Source organism: Rissa tridactyla, chromosome 2 (assembly GCF_028500815.1).
Source record: "Rissa tridactyla isolate bRisTri1 chromosome 2, bRisTri1.patW.cur.20221130, whole genome shotgun sequence".
NCBI classification, from domain to species: domain Eukaryota; kingdom Metazoa; phylum Chordata; class Aves; order Charadriiformes; family Laridae; genus Rissa; species Rissa tridactyla.
In genome coordinates, this window is record NC_071467.1 from 134642801 (window position 1) to 134670467 (window position 27667).

At 40.1% G+C, this 27667-nt stretch overlaps 1 protein-coding gene across 14 annotated transcripts in view; it reads right to left on the minus strand.

Annotated features, from left to right (window-relative positions):
- Window positions 1-27667, minus strand: part of LOC128905016 (histone deacetylase 9) — a 293946-nt gene that overhangs the window by 25302 nt on the left and 240977 nt on the right. For 8 of the 14 annotated variants that reach the window (XM_054190340.1, XM_054190338.1, XM_054190337.1 and 5 more), the window contains 4 exons: window positions 17440-17681; window positions 16350-16500; window positions 14052-14178; window positions 11969-12090 (listed from right to left, as the gene is read on the minus strand). In XM_054190340.1, the coding sequence (XP_054046315.1) occupies window positions 11969-12090; window positions 14052-14178; window positions 16350-16500; window positions 17440-17681 (642 nt within the window). The remainder of the gene's footprint in view (window positions 1-11968; window positions 12091-14051; window positions 14179-16349; window positions 16501-17439; window positions 17682-27667) is intronic. The other 6 variants (XM_054190330.1, XM_054190334.1, XM_054190329.1 and 3 more) reach the window with 3 other exon arrangements.

Genomic DNA, 27667 nt, shown 5'->3' on the forward strand with positions numbered 1-27667 from the left:
AAAGACCTTCATGCAGTCTATTACTTTATGCGGGGATTCAACCATAAACCAAGACACTGACTCAGCAAGATAATTAATGCATGTGGCTAACTTTCTGTACACCGAGCATCCCACCGGGGTCCAGGACTCCACACTAGATTAATTCTACCCCATACAGGATACGTCCTGTATCTCTCCTTCCTAAGGAAACAGGGTCTCTCTAAAGCGCTGGAGGTACTGAATGAGGTGGGCTTTGCCAGGTTAGATGCCTGCAACCGTACTGGGCTGAATCATCTGACCAAGGAGCCGGAATGCCAGAGACAAGAGAAAAACAAGAGCACGTGGCCAGGAGTGTGGCAGATGAGGGAAACAGGACTGCACGTTTTCATGGCAGCAGGCTGGTAGGTTGGGCTATTCATCTACGATCCTGCTAAGAACCAGTATACATCTGTTATTGGTCGAATTGGTCACTATTAGCCTAGCCTCTTTGCTCCACAAATCTTTGCACTTCTACTGCGTCTATCACTTTGGAATGAGTAATAATCAGTTCCCACTTGGAGAAAGGGAAAATATATTATTCGAGAGTGTTTTGTTGCAAAGCAAACAAAAAGACACAGCTATTTTCTCTGAAGGCCATCAAAGCCCACGTCATTAATCTTGATGGGAATCAGTTGATACCAAATTGAGCAATTCACTTGAGTGGATTTGAGAAAGCCTAGCCTGAAAATGACTTTGTTTATGTAACTGCAGGATAATTTGGAATAATGAGATGTTACAGCACTACGGCTTGTTCAGTCTCATTGCTATTACCTGGCTTATTCTCTTTTTAATGCTGGTATTACTCTTTAAATGACTGTAAGTGGGAAACAGGTATGAAAGATACAGAAAGTATTAGTTTAAAGAACAGAAGATATCACAGGCAACCCAAGGATTGGTTACCTAATTCCTTGGCATGGCTTGTAATTATCTCTACAGAACTGAGAACTTTGTTCTAGGTGAAGAAGAAAGAGAGCATCTCAATGATTCTTCTCACCTTTTATGGTGACTTCATATAGCAGAAAAGAAGTAAACAACGGTACTGTTAAAAATGGAACAGGCTTCTATATACACATCAATTTCACCACAACAACCTTCATTGCTCCGGTAAAAGAAAACTATTCTCTCCTGAGAAACATGATACTGAAACACAAGCATGAGAGATAGGAAAATGATTTGGTGAATTCATTATGTTCTATACTCCACTTTGCTTAATATTAGCAATTTGCAGATACTAGCATTAAAGAATATAGCCTGGGGCCAGATTGCTCCCAAATGAGCTGAGGGGTTTTTGACAGGGCTTTGCTTCACTGTTTCTTTTTATTAAACACACAGAGATATTTAAGAAGAAGGGATAAAAATCCTTTCTACGCACGGGGAGAGGACATATATATGAAGGGAATGTAAAAGATAATAACGCACTACTTTCTGATGGTTCCTGGAACACAGTACTACTTTTGTATCAGAAGAGCGTGTGCCAACTTCAAATCAGCATTTAATGAACCCAGGCAGGAAATGGGGGATGGGAGATGGTGCATAGCGAGCAGGTCCTCATCTCGAGGCTAAAGCCATATATAGGAAACCTGAAGAACAGAAAGTGAGCTTTTGTCCAGACTTCGAAAGGCTCTAAAGTGAAAGCATTTCCTTTTCCTCGCTGGCAGGCTGGCTGAGAAAAGCTGTGGGGCAGTGGAGGTAAATGATGCTAAATTTGGCTACAAAGATTCCAACAACAGCACGAGGAACAGCAGCAAAATTCACATCTTACTTGAGAAAGATGAATTGTTCCCTATTGCCCAGGCATCAGCTGTTATCACTAAGATTGTTTTGGAACAATAACCTGGACTTCTCTAAAGGATTTGAGTCAACAGAAACAGCTAAAAACAAAGACTTTGGGATCTTGAAGTAAATCTTCACTGGTATTCTCTATTTCGTTACCTGACTTTTTTTTTTTTAAGCTGTGAAGGGTCATATATATAATTTGAATATATTCTATGCTGTACTCCATGCAAGAGTTATTGTTTTTTTCCTGCCTTATATCTAACAAGCATCAATAAAAGAATACATGGCCAAGGAACCTTTTTTCTTTTTTCACACTACATAGGTTGTTATTTTTCATACTACTGTACTAGACATCCGTGCACAGATAAGCACTATATGCTTTACAAGACACAACCATGACAGTCCGTGCCTGAGATAGCTTACAGGCAAAGTTATAAGACAAGAGGATGATGTATAGGTATAGATCATCAGAGGTACAAGAGAAAGTAACGAGATGGTACTCATTAGCATGACAGTGGCATTGTCAGCATACGAATGGCTTACTCTTTGTCAAGTTTCTTTCTAGTACTGTGGCAATTGAGAATTTTCAAGAAGATACTGAATGTGGATCGTGAGATAACTTTGAGATCTTTTTGGTGATTGAAGCGGGAGGAGCAGAATGGGAGAAAACACACTGTGAAGAGATCCTCATTTCGTTGGGTTCATTGCATAGCACAACAGGTTCCTGGTCCAAGCCATGGGCTCCCAGTCACCGTGGTAATAGACATAAGTAATAAAGCAGCCTGCCTGTCTGTGCCATGCCAGGACTGGGAGATCAAGGAGAAAGTCAAGTCCCACCTTACTACTGCTCCAACAAATATAGCCAAAAGAGACGTATCTAAGGTTCCTAAGAAGCCAGCCTGAGGGTAGTGGGCTAGGGAGAAACTTCCCAGTTTCCCCCTCAGTGATGCAGGCAGAATGAAAGGCACCTCTATGCACCCTATCAGAAAGGATAAATGAGAAGATAATCTGGGCTTCCTCTCCAAAACTATGAATGCACCCAAAGTCAGACAGAAGACTAGAGAGGAAGAGAACACAGGTCAGGGACCAAAACTGCTTCCAGCTTCCTGAGCCACTTTGTGGAGAGCTATGAATGAGTTTGTCCTTCTGAGAGACCTGGTGGTCTCACAGCCTTTCCTCTGCCACACGTGGTTCTTGCAGACATGTAAATAGGCTCTGCTCTGCATAGAGTTTCTGACTTCTGCTCTGGCTTCCTGTAGGCAGCCACAGACTCTTTCATCCACCTCCACATAGCTGAACATGTGAGGCACAGGCAAGATGAGCAGTGGCTTTTTTTTTTTCATACATGACTGACTGACATTTGCTGTAGAAGGCCACGTCCCTATACAACACCGGACACTGAACATGTGGGACATCCTTCCCACTGGCTGACAGACTAGGAGACACCAGCATGTAGTACAATTCTGTAGGTGCAATGACTTCTAAATTCTGGTAATTTAAAATACCATTTCTGAAAGAGTTTTAAATTAGTTTCACGAGACTGAAAGCTATTTCCACATGCCCTCTAAAGCTCTTCCAAGAACTACATGGACCTGACCGCTGGGTGGTCCCAACGAGGCGGGAGCACCAGATACAGCGGTACAGGATGGAGACACTTTGTTTTTCTGGCTTGCATCACCTAATGTGTTTTCAGCGTATACTGAAACTGTTTCCTGTACAACCATTCGCTTCAGGGTGAGTGCTGGTCATATGTGAAACCCTTTAGTCCTTTGCTTTATTTTACTTTTGTAAAAGGTAGAATGCTTTATTTATTTAGACTAAGGTAAATATCCATTCCCTAAATAAAAAAACAGGTTTAGTGAAACACATGGTAAAAGAGCTAATTAGATTAGGGGGGATCTCTCAGCCCTTCAGCTCTCTTCAGGCTAAGGAAGCCAAATTAACAAGATTAGCAATTTCTCATTGATTTCCTAAAGATGGCTAAAAAATGAAATATTCCCTGAAGCTGTTTTAAATATCTAACTTTTCCTTGTTATTCACTGCGGTCTGTATGAAACCTAAAATTTCTGTTTTATTATCCGCACAAACAAGTATTATCTTCCTAGGAATGATTTATTGAGTTAGGTGTAGGAATTACTTAGTGCACTGCTTGCATTTAGCCATAATTAGAGATCTTTATATTTTTCAGGAAAGGCCGATCAATGTGATATATGTTCTGTTGATATCTGTTCTGCATGTATACTGTGAGGCAAAAGCACAGGTCTCTTGATAGAATTCTTAATAATTTCCATTCCTTAGCACAGAAACAGCATCTCCTTGCATTTGGACCAACTGGGCTCTATAGCGGTTTCAATGAGGCCATGGTTTCCCTGGGCTTCTTGAGTCCTCATTACACGTCAAGTCTGCTGAAACCATGGCATATTATTGCTATGTCAGGTCCATCTTAATCTTCTTCCATGCAAATTAATATTCTTTTGCAATAATAAATAGGGGATTAAAAAGCAAATAATATGTTACTGTCTTAAAACACAGAATAAAAGAACAAGGATATTTTAAAATTAATTCTCATCTTCCCTGCACATCTTTAAATTCTGTAATTTTTTTGCGCTTACGGAAGCCAAATCGCAGCTGAGTTCTCAGGAGGTGTAGAGGAGAGAGAAGAAGTTGAAGCGGGTCATTCAACAGAGGACATCCCTCATTTGAATGGTAATAACCAAATTTTGATACGCATGACTGGCAGTCCTTCTGGTTAGGTCTCCACTTGTTATTCTCACCCCCACTTCTGACCATATACACCAGTCTAGCTGGGAAGAAATAACGGGAATATAATACTATACTTTCTGCAAATATAGCAAATCCCACTCTTCAGCCTAAATCCTCCTCCAACATCCATTGAATCACTAATTTTGCACAAGAAGAATTATTTTCTTCAGTGAAGAAGTGCCAGAGATAATCCCCTAGCCCCAGCAGCTGAGGCTTTTGTGGGGTCACAATTTGACCCCTAGATAAATGATTTATTTTTTATAGAATAATCATGATCACGATAATGTTGTTCCCCAAGCCCCACACAAGAAGGAATTAGTTAATAGGGTGATTAAATCCCACAGATTTCAATCTAGGAAAATATCCAGCAGTGATAACTCATTGATGGCAGGCAAAAAGTATAATCTAGTATTTCATCAGCCTTCAGAAATTCATGATGAACCACCATCACCATTTCCCCCAGTTTAACTGGGCATCAATGTCATCAGTAGATGAGAGGTGGGCAGGTCTAGGTTTCTGAACCATACTCTTTAGAGTTGTACAAAGACAACACGGAGTAGAGGATGCCAGGAAAACAAAAGCAACCAAAACGCAATATATCTTGCTTTCCTAGCAGATGAGAACTATGGGCCAAATTCAGCTCTAGAGTAGGAAGGAACTTCAGCTCCACTGAAGACAAATGAAGATAAAATTGGCCCACTAATTGTTTGGGCTTTCAAAATCTGTCTAACTTCCGTAGGCAAGGCTGACTTTGTGAAAGGATCTCTCCATGTTAAGCAAAGTGAAGAGAAAACCCCCACCTGTTTAAAGTCTTAATTAGACATTGCCACTGCACCTTCACAGCAAAACTGAATTAAAACAAGTTTACTTTTAGATACTTTATGCTCTGGGATATAATTCCAGTCCCCTACAACTTAATTAGCTAAATATACAATGTAACCTTCCATCTGGTAGAGTAATTTAACAGGAATAATTGTGCACCACCATAACTCAACGAGACACTGAGGAAAACCATTGAAATGCTATTTCCTTTCCTTTGGAAGAGAATTATGTACAATTTCAGCATGCTTTGCATTTCTAACAGTTAAAGCCAACAGGGAGGTATCATTCTCATTTATATTACTTTCCCATGAGAAAATCAAAAGCAAAGTACAAAGCTTCTGCCGTTGTTCATGAATGGCTCTGTAATGCTTACTTGGCTTTAGCCAGAACATGTTATTTGGCAGCTAAAACCCTTAATTAGAGTTGTGGGTTTGAACAGATTTTTCAGTGAAACTATGTTTTGCAGGAGTTTGGAGAAGTGTAATCTTTACTAACCAATGTCTTCTATTTTGGGTGATTTGATACCATGTGATTTCCACTTTTCACTTCTCTCTCTGTTTCTCTCTTTTTGCCATCTTTTAGATGTTCTTGTTTACTTTTCTAAAAGTTTTCAACTATCCCTGCCCTAGATGCAGTGGAAGAAAAATCCTAGTCCCACTGAAATCAAACAGGACAGTTTCTAATGACTTCAAAGAGTCTCAGATTTTATATGCAATATTTTGTAACTTATTTATCCAGAAGGAATAGACTTTGAAATGCCCATGAAAACCATTCAACTTCATTTTCAATGGACATTATGTTCTTAAAATGCTTTAGATTTTAGGACTGCTCCCTGCTCCTTATTCAAGCTGTTTCCTTTAGGTTTGAAAGTCAAAAGGTGTCTGGTATCTGATTACCTCCTTATCAAAAAGTTATGCAAGCTCCTCGTTAATGCTAATTTATAAAACATTTCTTAAAACATACACAGTTTGTGTAATAAAAACTTTATGTAACCACACGAAGCAGAACTTTGTAATTCAATTTTGGCTAGGGGCATTGGGCAGTAAAAGGAGAACTAAGATAGTAGTTAGACCAAGATTGTATAATTAGTCTAGCCATCAAGAAGGTTCAGTATCTAGCACAACAGAGTAATTACTGGTAAGAGAGAAAGCGATGTATATACAAGTAGTTTTTGCTAAAACAGAAGAAATACAGTGAAAAAACTTTATCCAGGTCATCTTGAAACTAAGCAAGAATCACCCACGCGTAACACCTTCACTTCCTGCAATGAAATGTAAGTGTTAAATAGAGTATATTAGAGGAACAATCTTGCAGTGATGGGAAGACTATGGTAGTCTTTATGGGAATCATCCTGGTGATGACTCCTGTTAAATCCTGGTGCAGGCCTTGGCAGCTTTCATGATACCAAGGCATACCTACACAAGTCCTTTACTCTCTGACGGTGTCATTAAGCCTGCCTTAGCATTCATTTTCATTTAGTTTTAAGCTATCTCATAAAAATTTCCCCTTTAACTTGAGTAAATTAGAGTGATGGAGCATCCCTCCTCACCCCTAGCTCAGGAGGCTGCAGAACCCCGATGGACCCGAGATGACTGCTGCTCACACAGTAGCTACGACGGTATTACATTTCCTTAGAGCCGCTGGCTCCCAGGAGCTGAATTCTGGTTTGGCCTGTTCATTACACGAACCGGGAAGAAGCTGTTAATAACAGTTCGCTTCAGATTCACTCTTCAATTACAACTAAAATTTTTTTCTCTTTCTAAAACCTCTTACTACTAATGTATTGATAGTGAATTTAGGAAGGCTAAAAAAAATATGGTGATTAATGGGAAGAGAAGTCAAGAACAAGAAGGGCTGGCAATCAGGGTATTTCTTTTTTTCTTTCTTTTTTTTTTTTCTTTCTTTCTTTTTTTTTCTTTTCCCACTCCGCAATAAGCACTGGTGATTTCCTTTGGGCTAAATCACCTAGTCCAAATTTATCAAGACTGTTCATTAGCCAAGGAAACAAGGACTCTGTGAGGCAGGAACGCTTAGCATCCCTGAAAAATGGGATAAAATGAAGAAAATCATATCATGTTTGCCTTGTTTTTCTGCTTTGATAAACAAAGTGCTTGCTCATAAACTCAGAGAAAAATAATGCTTCTCTCTACTGAGCTTGACTTCTTCATTTTAGCAGACATGGTAATAGAAGGTTTGTGAGCCTTTTTTTTTTAAATGAAGTTCAAAAGAAATCCAGCTTTTTCATACACTGTTACTTCACAGGAGAGCGTTTTCCTAGAAAATGCAAACAGAAATGGAATTTGGTGGCACGAAAGGGAAGGGGAGAAAAACTTTCACACATGAAATGTTTTTCTTCTCTGTTTCAACTGCTCCAGTAAATTACTGAGTCACTAAGTGCAGAAAGTATAATGGAAAGGAAATATTGTAATTAATTTATTTTTAAAAAAAATTACATCGGCCGTGTTCTCATTCAGGAATCTTTCACTCTCATTACACAAGAGCTATGCTGTTATTCTACTGCCTAATCAGGTTAACTTAATATGGTTTTTACAAAGTGATCTTCATGACTGTGCAGCACAGCCTTCTTCCTCTCTTTCATCACTATATTAAACAATCCTTCATCTCCTCTTTTTTTCCTGTATGAAATGACATAATTTCACCCCCCAAGCAAGAACCTTGTACTGTTCAGTATTTAAAAAAACAACAACTGTATTTCCATTAAGCATGCTTCATTTTTTGCAAAGCAAGCTACAAACAACTTCTCAAATAGTACTATTGTGAGTGATCTTCAGATCCGTAAGCAAAACGCAAGTTGTAAGCTTGCAACTCCATCAGCAAGGAAAGATTCAACTGGCATAAACCCAAAATATATAGAAATATTGAGGGACATTCCCATTCTGCCATGATTATGCTAAACTCGGGAAAGAAAAAACTGTTTATACTTGTTATGCTGACGTCCCCGGGAATTTCTTCCAACAAAAGCCAAAACATGAGGCAAAATGCAGAAATTCCATCTATCGTAACATTTTAAAAAAACATGCAGCTTTGGTTAGAGACCTAACCTTTACTGGAATTTACTGGCTTTTGCTGGTTTGCATCAACACTTGCACACAGAAAATGAAATGTTACAGATTGAAGAAAATGCAAATGTTATGGCCACTTGCCAGAATTTCTGCATTTATTTCAACAGGGTAAAAAAACCCAAAAAAACTTTCTTTGAAAAGAACTTCTATCCTATCAAACCCATGGGGTTTGCTACGTTTTTACTAGTTTTACAGCAACCTCGTCAAGCAGATAATATTTTCCCGGATAGACAGACATAGAATTATGGATATCAGCAATCAAAAGTTGCCCATATCAAATGATCAGGTTTTCCAAAGCGCACAGCTCCCGTCAGAGCTCTCACACCAGTCAGTACGAATTTCAGAAGTGTTCGGTAATGGGGAGGAATTTTCAAACCTCTCTGGGTAATTTAGACGCATTAGTCTCATTGAAAGTTAATGAGCCATATGCTGCTCGGGCTTTTGGGTGCTTTGCAGGAAACACATGTTACGACTGGTATCCATGGTGAAAGTTGCGGGCATTTTTAAAATGTGATCTTACGCTGTTTAGGCTAAATTCTACTCTCAGCTACAGATGTGTAGCTTCTCCTTATGGTATATTTATCTGTCCAATGAAGCAATAGCTCCCCTTGCTCTGCTCTTCTGAAAGTCTGTCAACGCAGAGCATCTGAATGCAGCTGTGCAAAGAGCTGCACATCCTGGCCTCTAGCCCCTAGGACAGTCCCAATCCTCCATGCAGCTAAGCTGTGTGAAGCCTACTGCTGACAAGTTCTGCTGCATCTTGTACGGAAAGGAACAATCCACATGGCCAAGAGACTTACAGAGTAACCATAGTCACTGCGCTAGGATGTTAACTCTGGTACCTAACTGTAAACATACACGCAGCAAGACTGTGTTTCCCTACCTATCTATCTATATATCCCATTACTTCAGATGTTAGAAGGGTTGCACAGAGTATTTTCCTCTTTACTGTAGTCTCTCTGAATTCATTTTTAAAAGATTAATAAGGAGATGCCACTTCAGGACAAATTAAGCAAAGGTTAAATATATTACCGAACAAGAAACTGAGCAAGCAAGACTCATGATTTACAATGCCCGTGTGACACTCGGTGTTCCCTTAGAACTGAAAAACACATTAGGATGTCAGGAGAGATTCATTCAGCTTTGCTGCCCAATAAATCCGATCTTAGAGTAACCAATTCAATCACAATTATCTTCCAATGGTATTATATTAAGGTTGGAGAAAAGAAAGATACCTCTTTATTTATATTATGAAAATGGAAAATAAAATTGGGAAGCAAAACAAAGCTGCGATTTAAGCCCACAACAGGTATTCCTTTCTTAAGGCTGACAGGAATGTGAGGTTCGCTTTCATATGAATTGCTGACTTCATGCAGGTTCAGCGCCACAGAGGGTTTACCAGGAGCCAGTGGCAATAAGCGTTCATAGCCTGAAGGAAAGGAAAAGAGGTTCCCCCCTCATGGCAAAGGTCAGATTTCTGCAGGCTTATAGCCTATCCATATACATGAGTGTTCATGGGACATCTTTGTCTAGTAAGGTCCCATGAGGATGACACAGGCTCCACAATGTCCCCTCTGCCTGGAGGATGGCCCTGTAACCACCCAGATCAGTTTAGGGTCATTTGACTTGTGTTGATCTGGTTCCTGTTGCTTTTGCTCTCAACCCTATGAACAGTCATTGGAACCTTTGTGGGGATGTTGCTGAAGGCTGGAATTAAACAACTCTAGTATACAGAGAGATGGGAGGTGTAAACACAATATTTAACAGTTGCTATTTTCACGGATGTGGAGAGCTATCAAATATACTCCCTTGGTAACATGCAACATGTTGTACACTTCATTCGTATTTGCTTATCAGAATCACTATGTAAATGTCATAGAAATGGCTATGCTAATGGTTATATTAGTATTTGTCTATTTATTCTGTAGATATCCTTTCAGAGAGTCATCATGTCCTTTGTTCAGTTTTGGAACTGACGCATTGCATGCCCAAATATTTGGAATAACATATAGAAAACATCTGGATTTAATTATATTATAGTCCTCTTATGCAGACAATGGGAATTGAATTAAGGAATATTTTGAAACCCCCACAGAGATATAAAAGTATTAGCAGCTGCACGAGAACTTTACTGTTACAATGTTTGAAAATGTTTTGTTTTACAGATCAACAGTCTGACACATCATAAATATCAATCATAACATTTAAGATATATAAACACGGAAGAAAAATTAAAACTTGCATTTCAGAAACATGTAGATGAAATCACAGCATTTAGAAGATGTAGAATATGTCCTTTTGTTTAAAAAATGAAAATGTGTATTCTATTGGCACAGAAAATATATGTTGTACAGTGGTATTAAGCAGAGAACCACATAAGGGGTTATTGTGACTGAATAGCCTAAACAAGATTTTATTGAATCTTGTTATATTGCCACCATATTGTACAAAGAGTAATTCAGCTAGAATAAATTAGCATTTTGCTTTTCATGCTTCCACTCCTTTGAAAATATTTGGGGATATAATATGAGCTTAGAGAGTCTGCCTCAAAGTATTAGATACAGACTGCATTTTCTTTCTGAATGTATGCTGGTTCCAAATGCCACTTCTTTTCAAGTCAGTACCAGTTTTGCAGTTAGTTTTCAGTCTCCCAGTGGCTAAATCACATTCAAAGGCTGTTAAGCACAGTAGGGGGTCAGACTTTCTCTCTGAATGTAACTGTATCACTCAACAGCAGACTCATGCAATAAGCAATCTAATGTTTTCTTTTCTTTTTTTTCCCCCTTCTCTTAGTGTCCCCCTGCATTCCTGGACACCGGTCACTGCACCAAGGACCTGAGGCAATAGCCACACGGACTGCACCACCATCCTTCTATCTTTCAGTTCACCTGCTGTCAAGACAAAAGGTTCAGTTGCTAAATCCTCTGAAACATTCTGAAATGATCAAATGAACACTTTCTTGAACAATATTATACATCCCTATGTGTAAAAAACACACACAAATGTGTGCGTGTGTATGCATGTGTATGCACACATGCATACAAACTTTGACAACCAATGACAGAAAATATAATACTAATCCAATTCGTCCTCTTTCCATGAATTCCCCTCAAAATGTCCTGAAAAGCATTGTCTAAAGGCAGCACACTCACTGAAGACAGATACTGTATCTACCATGCAAAAGAGAGCGAGCCATTAAACACAGAAGTAATATTGAGACAAAGAAAATAATGCCATAAAAGATCCATGAAATGATGGTCTTTTTTGAAACTAAATTTATCAGTGAAGCTTGCACTAGCTGTTAGCGTTGGGAAACACCGACTCTTGATAGCATGTGGTCAGTCTGACCTCGTAGAGATGCAGTCAGGATCTTTGAACTTAACCATAGTATTATCCTGAATAGGCATTGTGGTTTATGATATATGCCTTGCTCCTGGACAGCCTGGTTAATATAAAGGGTGGGAGAATTGCTGGGTAAGGGGCTCGAATAAACTACGCTAACTCACCCGTTTTACGAAGTGGAAAATCATCCTTGGCATCCTGCGCTCCTGGTAAAGTGTATTTGTATGGTGGCGAGGCCCCGCTCAGGGGTGGAGAGCTTTGATCCAGTGAGGTATGGTGGGCAGCCCTGCAGCAGACACAGAGAGGTCACAAATTAGCAGTCACCGAGGTGACCAGCAGTAACTATCTACACATGCTGTACACATGTCTCAGCTGTGTTTATGTTCTTGTTCCTCTAAGTGTGCACAAACCACAGGCTCATGTAACCAATTTCACTTTTACAGTAAGCTATGGAACTCCTTGGGATTCCCAAGAACGCGCTTTTTGCACTCATTATAAAAGTCACAAAGGATAAGAGTCACGTTGACCTACAGACAGGATCTGTCACCAGTTTGGGGAATTGACCACTTTAGATTGTTGCATTTTAATATGAACCAGCTGACGCACAGCAAAAGCCATTTAGGTCTTGTTTATTACATAGGAATAGATGTACATTGATCCAGCCTCTTCTATCGGAATGTGGGGGACGTTCAGGGCAGGGGGGCTTGTATAAAACTAACCAGAAATATTGAGTTATTATTATCTGTTGAAAAAAACCCAACAAACTATTTAGAGGATGAGGTAGACAAAACCTTGCGTTTAAGTTCAGTTTGTAAGTTTTATGAGCTCTGCAGCACGTAGCCCTCGCATCAGCAGAGAAGCTCCAAGCTGAAGAGTGCTTTCTGATAACTGCTGGATGAAAGAAACAGTGTGGGCAGATCTTTCTGTACACGGAAACTGCAAATTGCAAAGAAATTGCATCATTTGGCCCAGAGACTGGGTTGATTTTTTTGTTTGCTTGACTTTTCTATTTAAAAGGGGATAGAGGGAAAGAAGGGAAACTTTCAGACTTTGTGTTTATCTAAACATAATTTTACTTGGCCTTTTATAGAGTCTCTCCCTATCTTTCCAATGTAGCGTGATTAATCAATAATACGTTTCCATCAAAAGACGCACTACCATGAGAGGAAGTACTCCTTTCCCTAGTGTAGGAGAAGACATCCCTCTGCAGAGATCCTCGTTCTCACTCATCTGGAGACTCAGAACTAAACTCAGATTATTAGCCCAGAAATTTTACATACTCAAGAGAATTTTACACAGTATTTGGAAAAAAAATATCTCTACCAGAAACAATGTAACTACATATTAAATCATGTTACCACAACGCTCTAATTAGCTCAGAATGGAAACTCCAAGGGCAGGCCTTCAGTAATTCTTTTCAGGAAGAACAAGTACTACATGAAAATGTAGTGTATCATATGCATTTCTGTTTGTCCTATTGAAGATCAATTTGGGGACAATATTGAAATCTTTCAGAAATGCATCCAGAGTTCATTCTGTTGGAGTGACTTATGTGTCTGTTGTAATAGGAAGTGAAAAAGAATTAATTAGTTAAAAAAAAAGGTTAAAAACTGTAAAAACTGTAAACTCTTAAAACATTAATACACTCAGTACAGGACTCAACAAAATCACTTGCTTCAATGGTCTAAGCAGACTCTTATCAAGGCCAGGGCATCACCAGAATATGCAGTTTGGGATACTGAAATCCGTCAGGGTAAGAAAAGTGAAATTACCATTGTCCTTCCCAAAATCATTGCAAGTTATTTACACCATCCAAACTTCGCTGGAAAACAGCATCTCTTCAAAGTGAGGCAAGTTTTGTGATTGATTCAAAAACCAAGTAAATCAAACACAAAGTTGTTCTTAGTGCAAAAATTGAAGAGACTTGGAAATATGACAGGTGAAGTTGGAAAATTTGTGACAGCATCAAGAGATGAAGCAGCTGAAAAAAAAAAGTTTATGCAAATCTCTGACATCATCTTGTTCTGTACAAGCTTATGTTCTGTACTTGCCCTTATCTCATCACTGACCACCAAGTACTCTTCAATTCAGCCAGAAATATTAAGCTTATAGGTTTTTGCTAACTTCTTGGTTGAACGTCTATCTTATTCTAGAGGCAGACTCACAATATCCCTGCTGGAGAAGCATTCTGGCAAGTTTTAGCAGGTACCTCGATGAGGCAAGGAAACAGCTTAATAGTGAACATACGTGTACCAGAGCTTGGGGTGGCGGCTCATGGAATGATTCTTCCCATTTGCTGGAGAGTCTTTTGTTGCCGATTTACTCAACAGGAACTCTTGAAGTTTCTGCTTCACTTCTGTACTGGCCACTGCCCCTAAGACACAGAGAATTAAATATATCTTATCTTTACTTTAAAAAAATACATTTTTAAAGAAAAAAACAAAACACAAAAAAGAGCCTGTGTCTTGCCGCTAGAAGCGTTGCAAACTATAAAAAAATTGGTGGAAATCAGTCAAAATGAGGTAACATTCAGATTAAATGCTTGTAGAAGACTGAGGTTGGCCATAACCCAGAAATCCAGTGAAGTCATAAGGAATATTTCAACAGCAGATGAGGCCATTTATCCAGGGCCAGATGTATCTAAAGAATTTAAATTATTTCCTAATAATTCCCAAATACAAAACCAAGGATAGAACTAAAAAGATAGTGACAAAAGGTCACTTTGAGTTTGTGGTGAATAATGTTTTTTCCTTTAGTAAAGTAATAGCACCAGCACAGCAAAACTGCCCTCTGAACACTGTCTCGGTTATGAGCAGAACGCGGCAGAAAGAGCCACCAGTGAGTCTTTTTATTTAAGCCACTTAGGAGCCTGTACCTGTGATGTCTGGAAGACGGACCACAGCCTGAAACATGAGTCGTAGTTGATAACTCTATTCTTGTGACAAAAAATGACGGAAAGACCAAAATACCAGGAAGACACAGTGCATTTTGACCTCTCTTGGTGGACAGCTCAATAAGGTACAGTAAGTAGGGCAAGTCTACGTCAAGTAAGTTGCCGATTCCTACTTCCACCATGGGGCATGCTTTTTCACTCACAGTCCTAATACTCTTCATAAAAAAAAATTAATCTTCTTTCAGTTTTCCATAAATAGTGGAAAAAAAGGGGAGAAAAAATATTTCCTTGAACGTAGCAGCACTAAGGTATTCCGACACTCTTAAGTATTTGGTTACCCAACCCTGATGCAGCACAGCTGCCTGACGAGCGTTTCTCCCTGTGACCCAGTTCCCATAAAATACCTCTGCTACCCCTCAGATTCAGACCCTAACACTCCTCCTCGCACCTTCCTTCCCTCCTCTGCTCGTTAGGTAGATCATCAGCAGCAAATGCTGGTGCTGGGCCTGGGGGGTCACATACTGAACAGGCACCCAGCAAGCCAAACTGAGAAGGGAACCACTGAGTTCACATTGTTCCTGTTCCTTTGGTGGGAGCGCTAATAAAGCTCAACTGTGTAAATGGAGGCTGTTTTTTCATACCACTTATGGGAACCTTTTGTTCCTGTGGCTTCTGTCACCCTCCCACTGCTGGGTCAAGTGGCTGGTGATGCTTTCATGGATTCATCATTCACCAAAGCACTGGAAGCACCGTGGGCACCTTATTATCTGAAGTCTACAATATGGTACACCTCCAACTGTTGATACATTTTTCCACCGAGAAAAAAGGCAGGAGGATACGATCCCCATGAGCATAATGAACAGCTCTTTTCTGCTTCAGTCTTTGTCAGTTAATTCTTGTGCTTATTTAACAGGGCAAGTAACAATAACCGCTCATGGCAGCTTCATTTTGAATACCTTCACAATGTACTTCTACAACCTGATTTTTAAACTGATCTCACTAAAGAGAATTATTTGTATCTGTCTCCCTCTAGTGAGCACCAAATTCCAACAGTATCCTTTTATCTCATTTGCCTTAGAGCTACATATGAGATAGAAATAACTCTTGGTTGGGCCTCACAAAATGACGTCAAGAACAAACACAAGGCAGTTTGAAAAAGTACTAGCAAAAATGTTCAGAAGTCTCAGCCAAAGGTATTCTTAAATATGTCGTTATATTTTCAATCTTGAAACAGTGCTCAATTTAGTTAATCAGCAAGTAATTTGATTTTTTGCTGTTTTGTAGTGCTTTCTGTATTGGGAAATAAGCTCTTCAGAAAGAAGTTCTCAAGTGAAGCTTTAGGCTTTGAAATTCCCTCCTTTTTTATAAAAAGAGCTAGATTCTTGAAAGGCCTATACACAGGTCTGTCAAAATGTGCTTTCCTACAGTGCTCCAAGTGCTCCTACACTGCTCCACACAAACCAGCAACGTGTTTCTGTGGGTGCAGCAGGTGGCTCTGCCTTTCTGCAAGCACAGCCTTGACTGCTCCAGTTGCATATTTCACACAGTAATAGGCTTGCTTCAGGTTCCTGTTCATCGTCTGTTTTGGCTGGGAGAAGGCAAAGGGGAATAGATAAATTTCTTATTAGCATTCATGGTACACTGACTCTTACTTTCTCGGCCTCTTTCTTTGCCTCGGAGGGGAGGAAGCTGTTGTTCCCTGCGATGCCTCTCCAGTTCCTGCTCTTGTCTCTGCTGCTCCAGTTTCTGCTCTTTTTCAAGGAGTTCTTGCTGTTGTTTAATGGCTAGGAGTTCCTGTTGTAACTTGCACAGAACAAAAAGACATGAGAAAGTGCAGTTTGCATTGTTTTTTTAGGTCAGTCCTGGCTAAAACAACACCCTTGAATAAATGAGTATCAGCGCTTTCTTTTATGCTTATACTTCTTTTCACCTTTTAACCAACTTTCCCCAGTCTTTTAAGCAGGACAGTGGGTTACTGGCTGTCATTACAATGAACTCTAATGCCAGGTAGTAGCCTGCTGCTTTGGTTTCACTTTTTTCTCTTTTGGCAAAAATGCCTGGAAATTGCACAGGGTTCTTGCTCACCCAACTCCGGCTGCTGTGCTCCGCTGCATTTGTCAGCTCCATCAAGGGGAAGCTGAGCACAGTAGCATGATGGCAAGTAGATCAGAAGGAAAAAATGAAAAGAGAGGCAAGATCATAAATTCCCGGTGAAAATCCATTATAGCAATCCTACCATAGTGCATGTAATACCATAAATAATTTTCTTTTTACATTACATGAGGCAGCTTTCACTCAGAGAAGAGTGAAAACACAATACTCAGGGCCTGCCTTCGTTTTACAAATGCAAATATTATGCACTTGCCTATCAATTTGATTTGTGAGCACAAACTCATCAACAGCAGCTCAAAAAAAGCAGTCTTCTAATGTACTCAAAACTCCATATACAGAAAAGACAGCCATATTGAAGCCTGGTTGAAAATCCAGCTTGGTAAAATTGATCGCTTGGTTTTCGTAAGCTTGATAATTCTCATAGTACTGCCTTGGTCTGCTGTGAGCAACTCGATAGTAACTGCTAGGAGTTTTAATTTAAAAGGCTTTTATCACCCAAATACAGAGAAATAAGCACTCAAACATCATCTCTCAGTCAGAACGAATCTTTCAGGCATGTTCCCTTTTCATGTCTGCCTAAGCACATTCAGTTTGCAGATTAAGTGAGGAATAAATGAAAAATGTTGCTACCTTTATGTGCTCCTGGAGCTGGGCCTGATGCTGGCGGGTCAGGTTTTCATGCTGCTTCTGAAACTCTGCAATCAGCAGTTGTTTCTGAATTTGCTGCTGCTGCTGGATCAGAAGTAGTTCCTGCTGTAGCTGCTTTTCACGCATAATTGGGTCCACCATGGGAACCATCATCCTGAGATCAGTTCGCAAGTCTAATGGTGAGATAGGCTCTAATCCCACGGGAACCTCCGACTTTACATCCACTGTGGAAGGAAAACAACAAAACGTATATATATTAAATATAACCAGAGAAGGAGAATAGAGATCATTCCTCTGGGGAAAAGACCAATTTCACTCAAAGACTGCTTCAGCGTGCAGACCTAACAAAACACTAATGCAATCTACGCTGTAGGCAAACTTCAGACATTCCTCCTAGCAACGGGAGATTTTACAAATTATTTTGTCCCTTTCCTTCCATTCTCTGCAAAAAAACTCCCAGATTAATATTCTGCTAACTAGACTAACAAGTAACCCAGTGCTAAAACCATGTCACAGCCTAACGATCAATATTTAGTGAGAATCTCCTAGGCACTATTAATGCTTAACGATAAACACTCAGGGCACTTCTTCAGTGTAAGATGAAGGCCTTCCAGTTCTCGCTGCATTGCAAGGGATTTTCCAAAGCCAGCGTGTAGATTTTCTGAGGGTGCTGGTACACATGAACGGCTCCGCAATGCTACATAGCTACTGCATGTAAATATACCTGGCAAACACACAGGAATAACATAGATAGAACTACAGGAAAAATAATTCGACACACAAAACAAGAAGTTTTAATCCAGCTTTTCGAAAAATGAGCACTGTGCTTGGAGTGGATTAGGCATACCTAATACACTATATATGATCTTTAAGAAAATGAAAACATCTTGGTTTATTCTAATTTGTTGTAGTAATGGTATATACTGCTAAATGAGCACTAAAGTAGTTAATGAAGAACCCTGTGTTTTTCCATCTCTTGATTTAAACTGAAGGGACTAAAAAGCAGACGAAGAGAGAGAGATTTGATGATTTTCACTACAATACTTGTAAAACTCAGAGTGTAACTTTATCTTTTTCAAAAGAACAAAAAACTAGTACGTAACATTTCTTCAAGAGGAAAATGAATAGTATCAGAGGGTGTCTGCTCGAGCTCAGCAGTTCTGATTCCCTCCACGAGAGGACAGTGGAACACAAACACATTCATTCCTGTTCCTGCTGCTCCACTATCTTCATAGGAAAATAAGAGTGTTTACTGAAAACAAACACGCTGTCCGAAATGAACAGAGAACAAGCCTTAAATTATATTTCCCCTTTTTGCTCTCCTACAGTTGTATTTGTTTCCAAGGAGAAAATCAAAATGAAACAGAGAAATATTCTAGCAAGGAGGGGCGGTAAAGTTCAAGCAGCAGAAGTTGAAATGCAGGAAACGCACCGAATTGAATTCTAACTGTATAATAAGATCTATTACCAAAGCGCTTTATAAAAAAAGAAGAGACAAGGCACAAAATCTCTTCTACTGGCCGTATTTTTTTCTTCTTAAAATCATGGAATTTTCTGGGCCTTTTTTTAAAAAATCCTCGTAACTGTGACTGTAAATCTCAGAGCGTAATTTGCCTCCTTAACCAGCTATCCCAGCAGAATGATTGTGTCTAAGTGCTTACTTTTGTTCTGAGACTAATCACTAAATTATAAAAAATCACCTTTAACTTACAAAAACTACTCTTGATTATAAATAATTGCCACAGACCAAGAGAAACGGACAGGCAACCCCCCCCCCCCAGCCTTTCATCCCATTTATTCAGCAGCAATCCACATTCCATTTGTCTAGACTAAATATAGCCGCGTTTAGACAAGAAATCAATAGTGCTTGCAGAGAGCAGAGCAAAGACATGAATATTTCATCAAACTCGGAGAGAAATGGCAATCAGCAAACTGACAGCAACCCGTGTAGGCTGACTGGCCCTCCAGATAAGTCTCCGGTACTTGGACAATGGCTCATTGCCTCCAAGTCACAATCTTATCGGCGGCGCTCTTCTATTTTTAACATTAATTGCATTGTAGGTGACAAAGGCTTATCATGTTTAAAGTGGAGAGATGGATTTTCTTACATCTTCTGTGACAGGATAATAAGCCTTACTAGGAGCAATAATAGTAACCGGAGCTCGGCAAACCCTGCAGGGTTTGGTTCACAATAGTGTTTGCAAACTGAACCCTGCGGGGTTTGGTTCACAATCGTGTTTGCAAACCGAATCCCACAGTTTATTTTGCAGATACTGGCTACAAATCAATCCCTACAGGTCTGCACGGCGATTCAGGCTGATTATACTTCCCGTCTCGGATGAGCATCCCCCTTCTTCGCTTTCAGAGCACTTCTCATGAGGGGAGGCCTCCAGATTTTTCTAACAATGGAAATGTCCCTCCGCTATTGGTAAAATGTACGACTGAAATCAGGATCATTTTGATAAGGTACACATTTTCAAGAATTTTCACACAAATAATAAATCTAGCACTGGAATATCTATTTCATCAAGTTCAACTTCACCTCATTCCTTAACGTGGGGGAAAATAAACATTAAGGTAGTTCTAGAGACTTGAATCCAGAGAAATCAATACATAATCTTTCATGTCATTTAAATGCCAAAGTTTACTGACAAATAAAGACAAGCATTTATTTCCTGCCATAAATATTGCTAACAATAAGGTTACCGCCAATACTACTACTAAGTGTTGACATAGCAAATACCAGCTTAGGTGGGTAACTGCTGTCTTAAAACTGTAAAGGTTAATAGTTAGCTGGACAATAGTCAACCTCACCAATGAAATTAGTCTAAAGAAGTAACTATAAAATCACCAACCAAACTGAGTGGTTTGCTACTGTCTGTTAGGTGCTCCTCATGCCCCAGGCCATTTACATTCTCCTTCTTTGTTACCAGCTGACAAGAAAGAGACAAAGCGCCCCAAGGAGCTCCATCAGTGTGAAAAAAGGGTAATAGAGCAGAGAATCAGGATTGGTGTCTTTAAAATCTTTGATTTTAACTAAAGCATCTTCCCCCTTCACCACCCCAGCACAATTTTAAGTCTCAAAAGAGCAAAGGTGATGCAGGATGTTTATTCCCATCCAGGCTTTTTATGTTTTTTTCACGAGGATATATGGATTTTTCACGTAGAAGAGGAATGTCCTAATCAGCGCTCTCAACTTCCAAACATCACGAGAAGCAGTGGGATGCAGGACTTCAACAACGTGATTCATCAAGATACTAGCCAAAGAAGGAAAAGGATGGATAACGAAAGAAAATATTAATCAGAGCTTGATAAAGGCTGTCTTCGCTTTAAGGAGCCTTGTTTTGCAGATTTCCAGTATCACCAATGGAATGATGTTGTAGCAGGCACGATTCAGAGCGGGACCCTGCCCGCACTCTCTCCACTGCGGTCTGGAGCAGATCCTTCCCAACTGCTCTGCCGACTACAGAGCAAGCCTGGGATTCCTCGCTAAGGTTAAATAAAGACAAACTCTCTGAGCTCACGTCAGCTGCGGTGAACACAATTGCAGGCTGCCGAATATTAACTAAAAACGTTACTGAAAGCTTGGTGATTCCAGGAAACATGCCAAAGTTTGAGTAGAAAAACACTCAATTTTCAGCTACAACACACTGCAAAAAGCATATGTATTTTTCCTATAAATACCGAATTGCCTTTATCTTGAAACATATCAACAAAAATAGTCTCAGAAGAGTGTCCATATCCATCATATTCCATAGATGGCACCTCCTGCAGTGCTTCTGACATTCTGTGGAAAGAAGATACTTGCAAAATGGCATGCTTGTTGAGTCAATTTAGATGATTGGAGCATAGGTAAAAAGAGGTAAAAGAGCTTGTTTTAAGTCTGAGGCTTTGCTTTCTGAAACCCCTCCTTAAAATGGGAATCACTGATAAAGTTTTTCACTAAGAGATGGAATTTCAAGCTTTGTTTCTCATGACCAGTTTCAATTTCTGGTGGACTAGAATACACAAATCTTCCAAATCACAAGTGCTAAAGGAAAATATCAGAAAATAAAACAGCCCACTTTCTTATCATCATCTCCCAAGAGGGGCAATCTTTTTTTTTGTTGGCAGTTACCTTTCTTGGCAGACATCTTTAAAAACAGGAACTTAAACAAGGTTTGCTGCCGTCAGCTGAACAGTTGCCATTCTTTGAGATGCAATGAAGAAGAATTCTAGTAGACTTGCTTATCAGAACATCTTGTCTAGTACATTTATGATTGTTACATTAGAGGAACCATGTGGATTTGCTGGGACTGCAGGGATTCAACCTAACCATTTCCCAAAGGAATTTCTCAGTTATGCTGTTGGGCTGGAACAGTAAGGAAGGCTGGAGAGAGGAATGGGCTATGAAGCTGGTGGGGGTTTTTCTCCTGCCTTGGTCATCCAAGGCAGCCTTTTACTGGAGAAGCAGTTAAGGTTTATGAAGTGAGGAAGAAGGACTACAAAAGTTGGAATAGGAAGGAGGACTACAAAAGTTGGAATGCTAAATTAAAATTACATGTGACAAAAGACAGATGACAAGCTCCTCCAACTAGCAATTTCAGTATTAGGCAATAAAAGCATATTCCTGAAAACACACCAAAAAAAGTAAAATCTAGAAGAATAATTCTGCCAAGAAACAGCCACACCTTACCCCAGACATCAACTCCAGTGGCTATTACTGAGAGAGGAGAGAATGGGAGAGCTGTTTATACTAGTGGTACTCTTTTGAACTCCGCTCTACAAAACAGCGCCCACCTAGAATTATTATTAACTTGTACAGTATTTTTCATAGATTTCATATGCTTTCCATAAAATAAAACCAAACCAGAACAGTTTTGCACATTTTAGTGTAAAAGAAACTGCCTCCATTTGGCCTCTTTATTCAAAGAAAGTGAAAAACCTTTCTTTTGAAGGATTAGACATCAGTCAATCGTGACACAAACAGAGCACTGAAGAATTTACACAAAAGAGCTCTAAATGGAGGAAAGAGTGGAAGATCCAACCCCCCAATAAAGACAATACTTAAATTCACTCTCCACTTTAAACCTAGAATTCTGCAGACTTATGTGCCACCTCATTCAGGACTTGAAAAGCACCGGTACCTGAAAAGCCATAACCGCGTCTTTGAACATAGATTGAAAAAATCTTTGAAAAGATTGAAAAAACGAAATACTGTAGGAGGCTGAAAGTTGCAGGAATAAGGAACAGAGGGCAGCAGGAGAACTTTGGCAGGAAGGTGAGACACAAAGTAACCGGCAGGAGATGGGGCAGAAAAGGACTGGCCAGGCAATACGACATGAACAGCAGACCAGAAACGGAGCTCAGGAAAAGGAGTTAAAATTTCTGAGCTTTCTGCACTGAGAAGCAGCATTATAGGAGCATTGCTCGCTCTGTAATCTAAGAGCAGCCCTGGCACACTGATAAGGCGGCAGTGCTTGGCCTCACTGCCAGTGTAAATAAAGAGCTAATAGAGGAGCAACGTGTCCGTTGTGAGGATGCTGGGAAATCAAGCAGGCAACGCGGTTTTGAGCAGCCATGACTAAAGAGGATGGAGTCTGGCACGAAAACTACTACAGCAAGTGTTCAATCCTCAAACTTGCCGAAAAATGTCCTAATCTGGAGCCCGTTCCCTGTAGGAGATGTGGCTCACGGCTTTTTGGGGGAAGCTGTGCCACGGCCAGACCTGCGCAGCAGACTGCGGGAGCGAGAAGATGAAATTTTAAGAATAACTAGTGATATCAGAAGTACAAGTCAGGTGATCAATAAACTGTGAAAGGTTAGGTCGCCTCCCATGGCATGCTTTTATCATCCCAGCTCTGGTGGCTAAAATCTTGTATCTCAATTCTCAGCTGGCGTAATCTGTCATTCCTCTGTTAACTTCAATATAGGCACAGCTTCGTTATGCCACCTGAGAAGCTTGACCCAGAATCTCTCTCAGGAGTACAGGGGTGAAAGAAGACAGCCTTGAGAGCACCTCATTTTAATATGGGGACAAAAGCATCCAGATTTATAAAACTTATAAAACTTTTTTCCAACAGTTAAAATCAGGAGAATTTTTTCTCCGCTCTCACAATTACACTAAAGGATGCATCTGAACTGAAAAAAGTTTCACTTAGATTTCACTGAATGTTATTAAATCCTCAATCATACTCTGGATTTTGGTTGTCGCAGGCAAGGAATGAAGAAAGAAGACAGCAAAAGCAAATGGAAGATTTCTTTCAAAGGCAGCACGATGACTTTTTATGGCAGTTAAGTACTCGACTGCAATTTGTACTTTTAAAACTTCCTCGCTTGGAAAGGAAAAGTACAAGAAATTAAGATACGTTTCAGATCAGAAAAAATACTTTCCACTTATTTTGTTGGATTATCCTTCAAGAGTCAGTAATTATTTTAAGCAGTACTATCACTGAATTAGAAGTATAAGTGAACTGTCAAACCTGATGAGGCACACAATTGAGTTTATAGTATTAAGGAGAAGTGTAATAAATTAGACTAGCAATGTATTTCCCTTTGTTCTATAAAAGGGATCTTATCATGATTATACCTTTTCTCTATTTCTTTTAAGTGTTTGCATACATGTCATAATGAGAAGTAAAATAAATGCAAACAGCGATCTGGGCTTTGATTTACCATTCTCTCATTTCCCCAGGGCCTGGAAAGGAAGCTCAAACAACCACAAACTTCTAAAATATCAGTGAGAGGCCTTGAAATACCAACACTGAAGTTACAGCTGGCTGGCTTTTGTAAAAAATCAAAGGCTTTATTATATTGATTTACTAAAATCAGATTCCTTCTCTGCAAATAGGCTTTTGAGTCAAACAGTCGTAACAAACACAAACATAAATGCCTCTAATTTGTTATAGCCAAGAAGTTTTTAACCGTTACAGTGTTCACTGTTTCTTCTCTACTGAATACACGAGCCAAAGTTCCACTTATGAGCCTGCCAGAGTTCATGCAAATATCAGGCCAACCACTTCTGTTGGAGGAATAAAGGCAAATGCGCCGCGTAAATCACATCAGAATGCGAAACGCTTTTTAAACTCAAACCTGGGATGATCTGTTATCAAGAAATCCAAGCTGAGCTATATTTGGGTTTCTGAGTTACTTTACGTATATTTCAGCTAGCAGAACTCTTACACATGCGTTCTCTACACCCATCAGCAGCCAGGCATACTTTCACTTTCCAGAAAATGCCCTTTTGGTATAAGGAATGCAAATATCCTAAACTCTAGATACCGCTGCTGCAGGCAAGATAAAACAGGACAAAGATAAATGTACATATAGTTTAAAATGTAAAATTTCTATGTAACTTTCTTCTCAGTTCCAGTCTATGACATACTGGTGATACTATTAAATAATGATAATATATCAGTGTTAATTATGCTGTTGATACATGGTATCAGGTTAGCCTATTTGACCATAATGTGCCCACCCCACGGCACAAGAAATGACAGGGAAGAATGCAGAACAGCGTTCTTTTGGCTGTGTATCTTCTGTGCGTGGATCAGTACCACTGTCCGCGAGATCATATTGAAGAAGGCAAATAAGGTTTGATTTGGTGGCAGCACCACTTAGCGGCTGCAGAACTAAGTAGGTACAACGTCTCCAAATCAGCAGGTGCCAGCTTATCACTATCTGCTGGTCACTTCATTAAAGCCTTTAAATTAATTAATTAAAACGAAAGCATGCGTGATATAAATCTGTGGGCACCTGCACACATATGTAATTCTTGCATCGTATCCTGAAATGCTGAGAAAAAGCCAAGAGCAGACATGATACAATGGATTCCTCTCACCTCCCTTTTTAAAACAGGTATAATAATAGATCCTACATAGACATGAGAAAGGCAATATGCTTTTAATTGTGTGAATATTATCATACATTAAAAGACAGTGTACAAAGTCCCCCAGATTGCTACGGTTGACTGTAAGGGTACCATGAGCGGTTCTAGAGACCTGCTACAGCCTTTGTCTCATCCCCTCTCCAGGGACAATATGAGGCTGGTACAAGTGGTACCAAATACAACCAGAACATATCATTTTCCCTTACTTTTCTTTCATCTCTTCTTCACCTGTGAATGCTGCAGGGACATTGGTGGCAATGTCGAGTTTATGCTTGCTGAATAATTCCCAACAGGGGGGATACCATTATTCTAACCCCAAGTGGGTGACATACAGAAAGAGGAGAGGGGAAAAAGCTCTTCCTTGAAGTGAGGATATCAAAGGTAAACAGCTGCCATTTGGGCACGAGCGCAGGTACATCCTGAAGTATCACATGGCAGCAAATTAGACAGTGGGTGGAGGTTTGCCGAACAAGTATCCCCAAACAGCTTTGCTATTTCAGGGGTGTGACAGACAGTGCTCCAAATGAAACCCTTGGAAGGCAAGATGCAGTGCAAATCTTTCAAGGAACTGTTGGCAACTTTGTATTTTAGGGAAAAAGATGACTGACCCCAAAAATGCATTGCAAACAGTATTTTCCCATTGCTAGTTTTTTTTTATTTTTGTAGCTGTAAGTGCTCCCCAAGATGCTACAATATTTAGGGTTTTCTTTTTCTTTTTTTTTTTTACTGCATAGCAAAAACTATCATGTACTTGTAACTTACTAGGCTAAAAATTAAGGCAAGAAGGTCAAAAAAGACCTTCTGTTACTCCAATGTTTTTAATAAATATTTATGGAACATCCTGATCCTTGACAAGCATGGTGCTAAAAATCGTTTTGATCCCAAGCACAGAAAAAGTGAGGACTGAACTGAAATCTCCCATAGAGGAGAGGGAAAATCCAACAGAAGGATAATACTACACACAATCACAGAATGGTTCGGTTTGGAAGGGACCTTAAAGATCATCTAGTTCCAACCCCACTGAAATGGGCAGGGACACCTCTCACTGACCAGGTTTCTCAAAGCCCCATCCAGCCTGGCCTTGAACACTTCCAGGGATGGGGCATCCACAACTTCCCTGGGCAACCTGTTCCAGTGCCTCACCACCCTCACAATAAAGAATTTCTTCTCGATATCCAATCTAAATCTACCCACTTTCAGTTTGAGGCCGTTACCCCGTGTCCTATCATTACACTCCCTGATGAAGAGTCCCTCCTCATCCTTCCTGTAGGCCCCCTTTAGGTACTGGAAGGCTGCTATAAGGTCTCCTTGGAGCCTTCTCTTCTCCAGGCTGAACAACCCCAACTCTCTCAGCCTGTCTTCATATCAGAGGTGCTCCAGCCCTCTGATCATCTTTGTGTCCCTCCTCTGGACCCATTCCAACAGGTCCATGTCCTTCTTGTGTTGAGGACTCCAGAGCTGGACACAGTACCCGAGGTGGGATCTCACCAGAGCAGAGTAGAGGGGCAGGATCACCTCCCTCAACCTGCTGGTGACATTGCTTTTGATGCAGCCCAGGATGCAGTTGGCTTTCTGGGCTGCAAGTGTGCATTGCCAGCTCATGTTGAGCTTCTCGTCCACCAGCACCCCTAAGTCCTTCTCCCAGGGCTGCTTTCAAGCCATTCTCCGCCCAGCCTGTATTTGTGCCTGGGATTGCCATGAATCCTTCTAATGAGGGAGTAAAAGAAATACCAGTCAGAGACTGGCAACACAATACTACTTACTATGTTGGCTCAGAAATAACACTCGTCTGTATCCTGTGCAAATTTAACAATTGCAGATGTTTATTAGCAATGGTGTATTTGTTTGTATTATATATTTTTTCCTACTCTGCTCCCCTTTGTACCGCACTGTCTTGTCTGTCTTCCTCTGCTCTCATAAAATGCCTAGTATATTTGCATAGTGACTGAAGTAGAATGAATAAATAATACCGGATCACTGGCTTGCCCTGTTTCAGAAGTCCACCTGTTGGATTACTGATACCTAGCAGCAGAAGGGATTATAGCATGCATAGAGAAAACACTGTGGGTAAGGCAGAGAAAATGAAAGGGTCCCAATGAATATGGTGAAATGAAATATGAATGAAAGAAAGAAAATGAAATACGGTCCCAATGATGATGCAAAGCAAAGGAAAGAAGGTAGAGTTTATCAGGCTGCAGAACTTAATTAGGACTGGCAGAATATGAAAAGGGACAAACAATGGCAATACAGCTGATGGGCATATTATGCAGCAGCCAAGACCCAAAGTTGGATGGATAACGACCACAATAGGCAGAGAAGACGGGCTGCTCTAAAGAAAGTAAG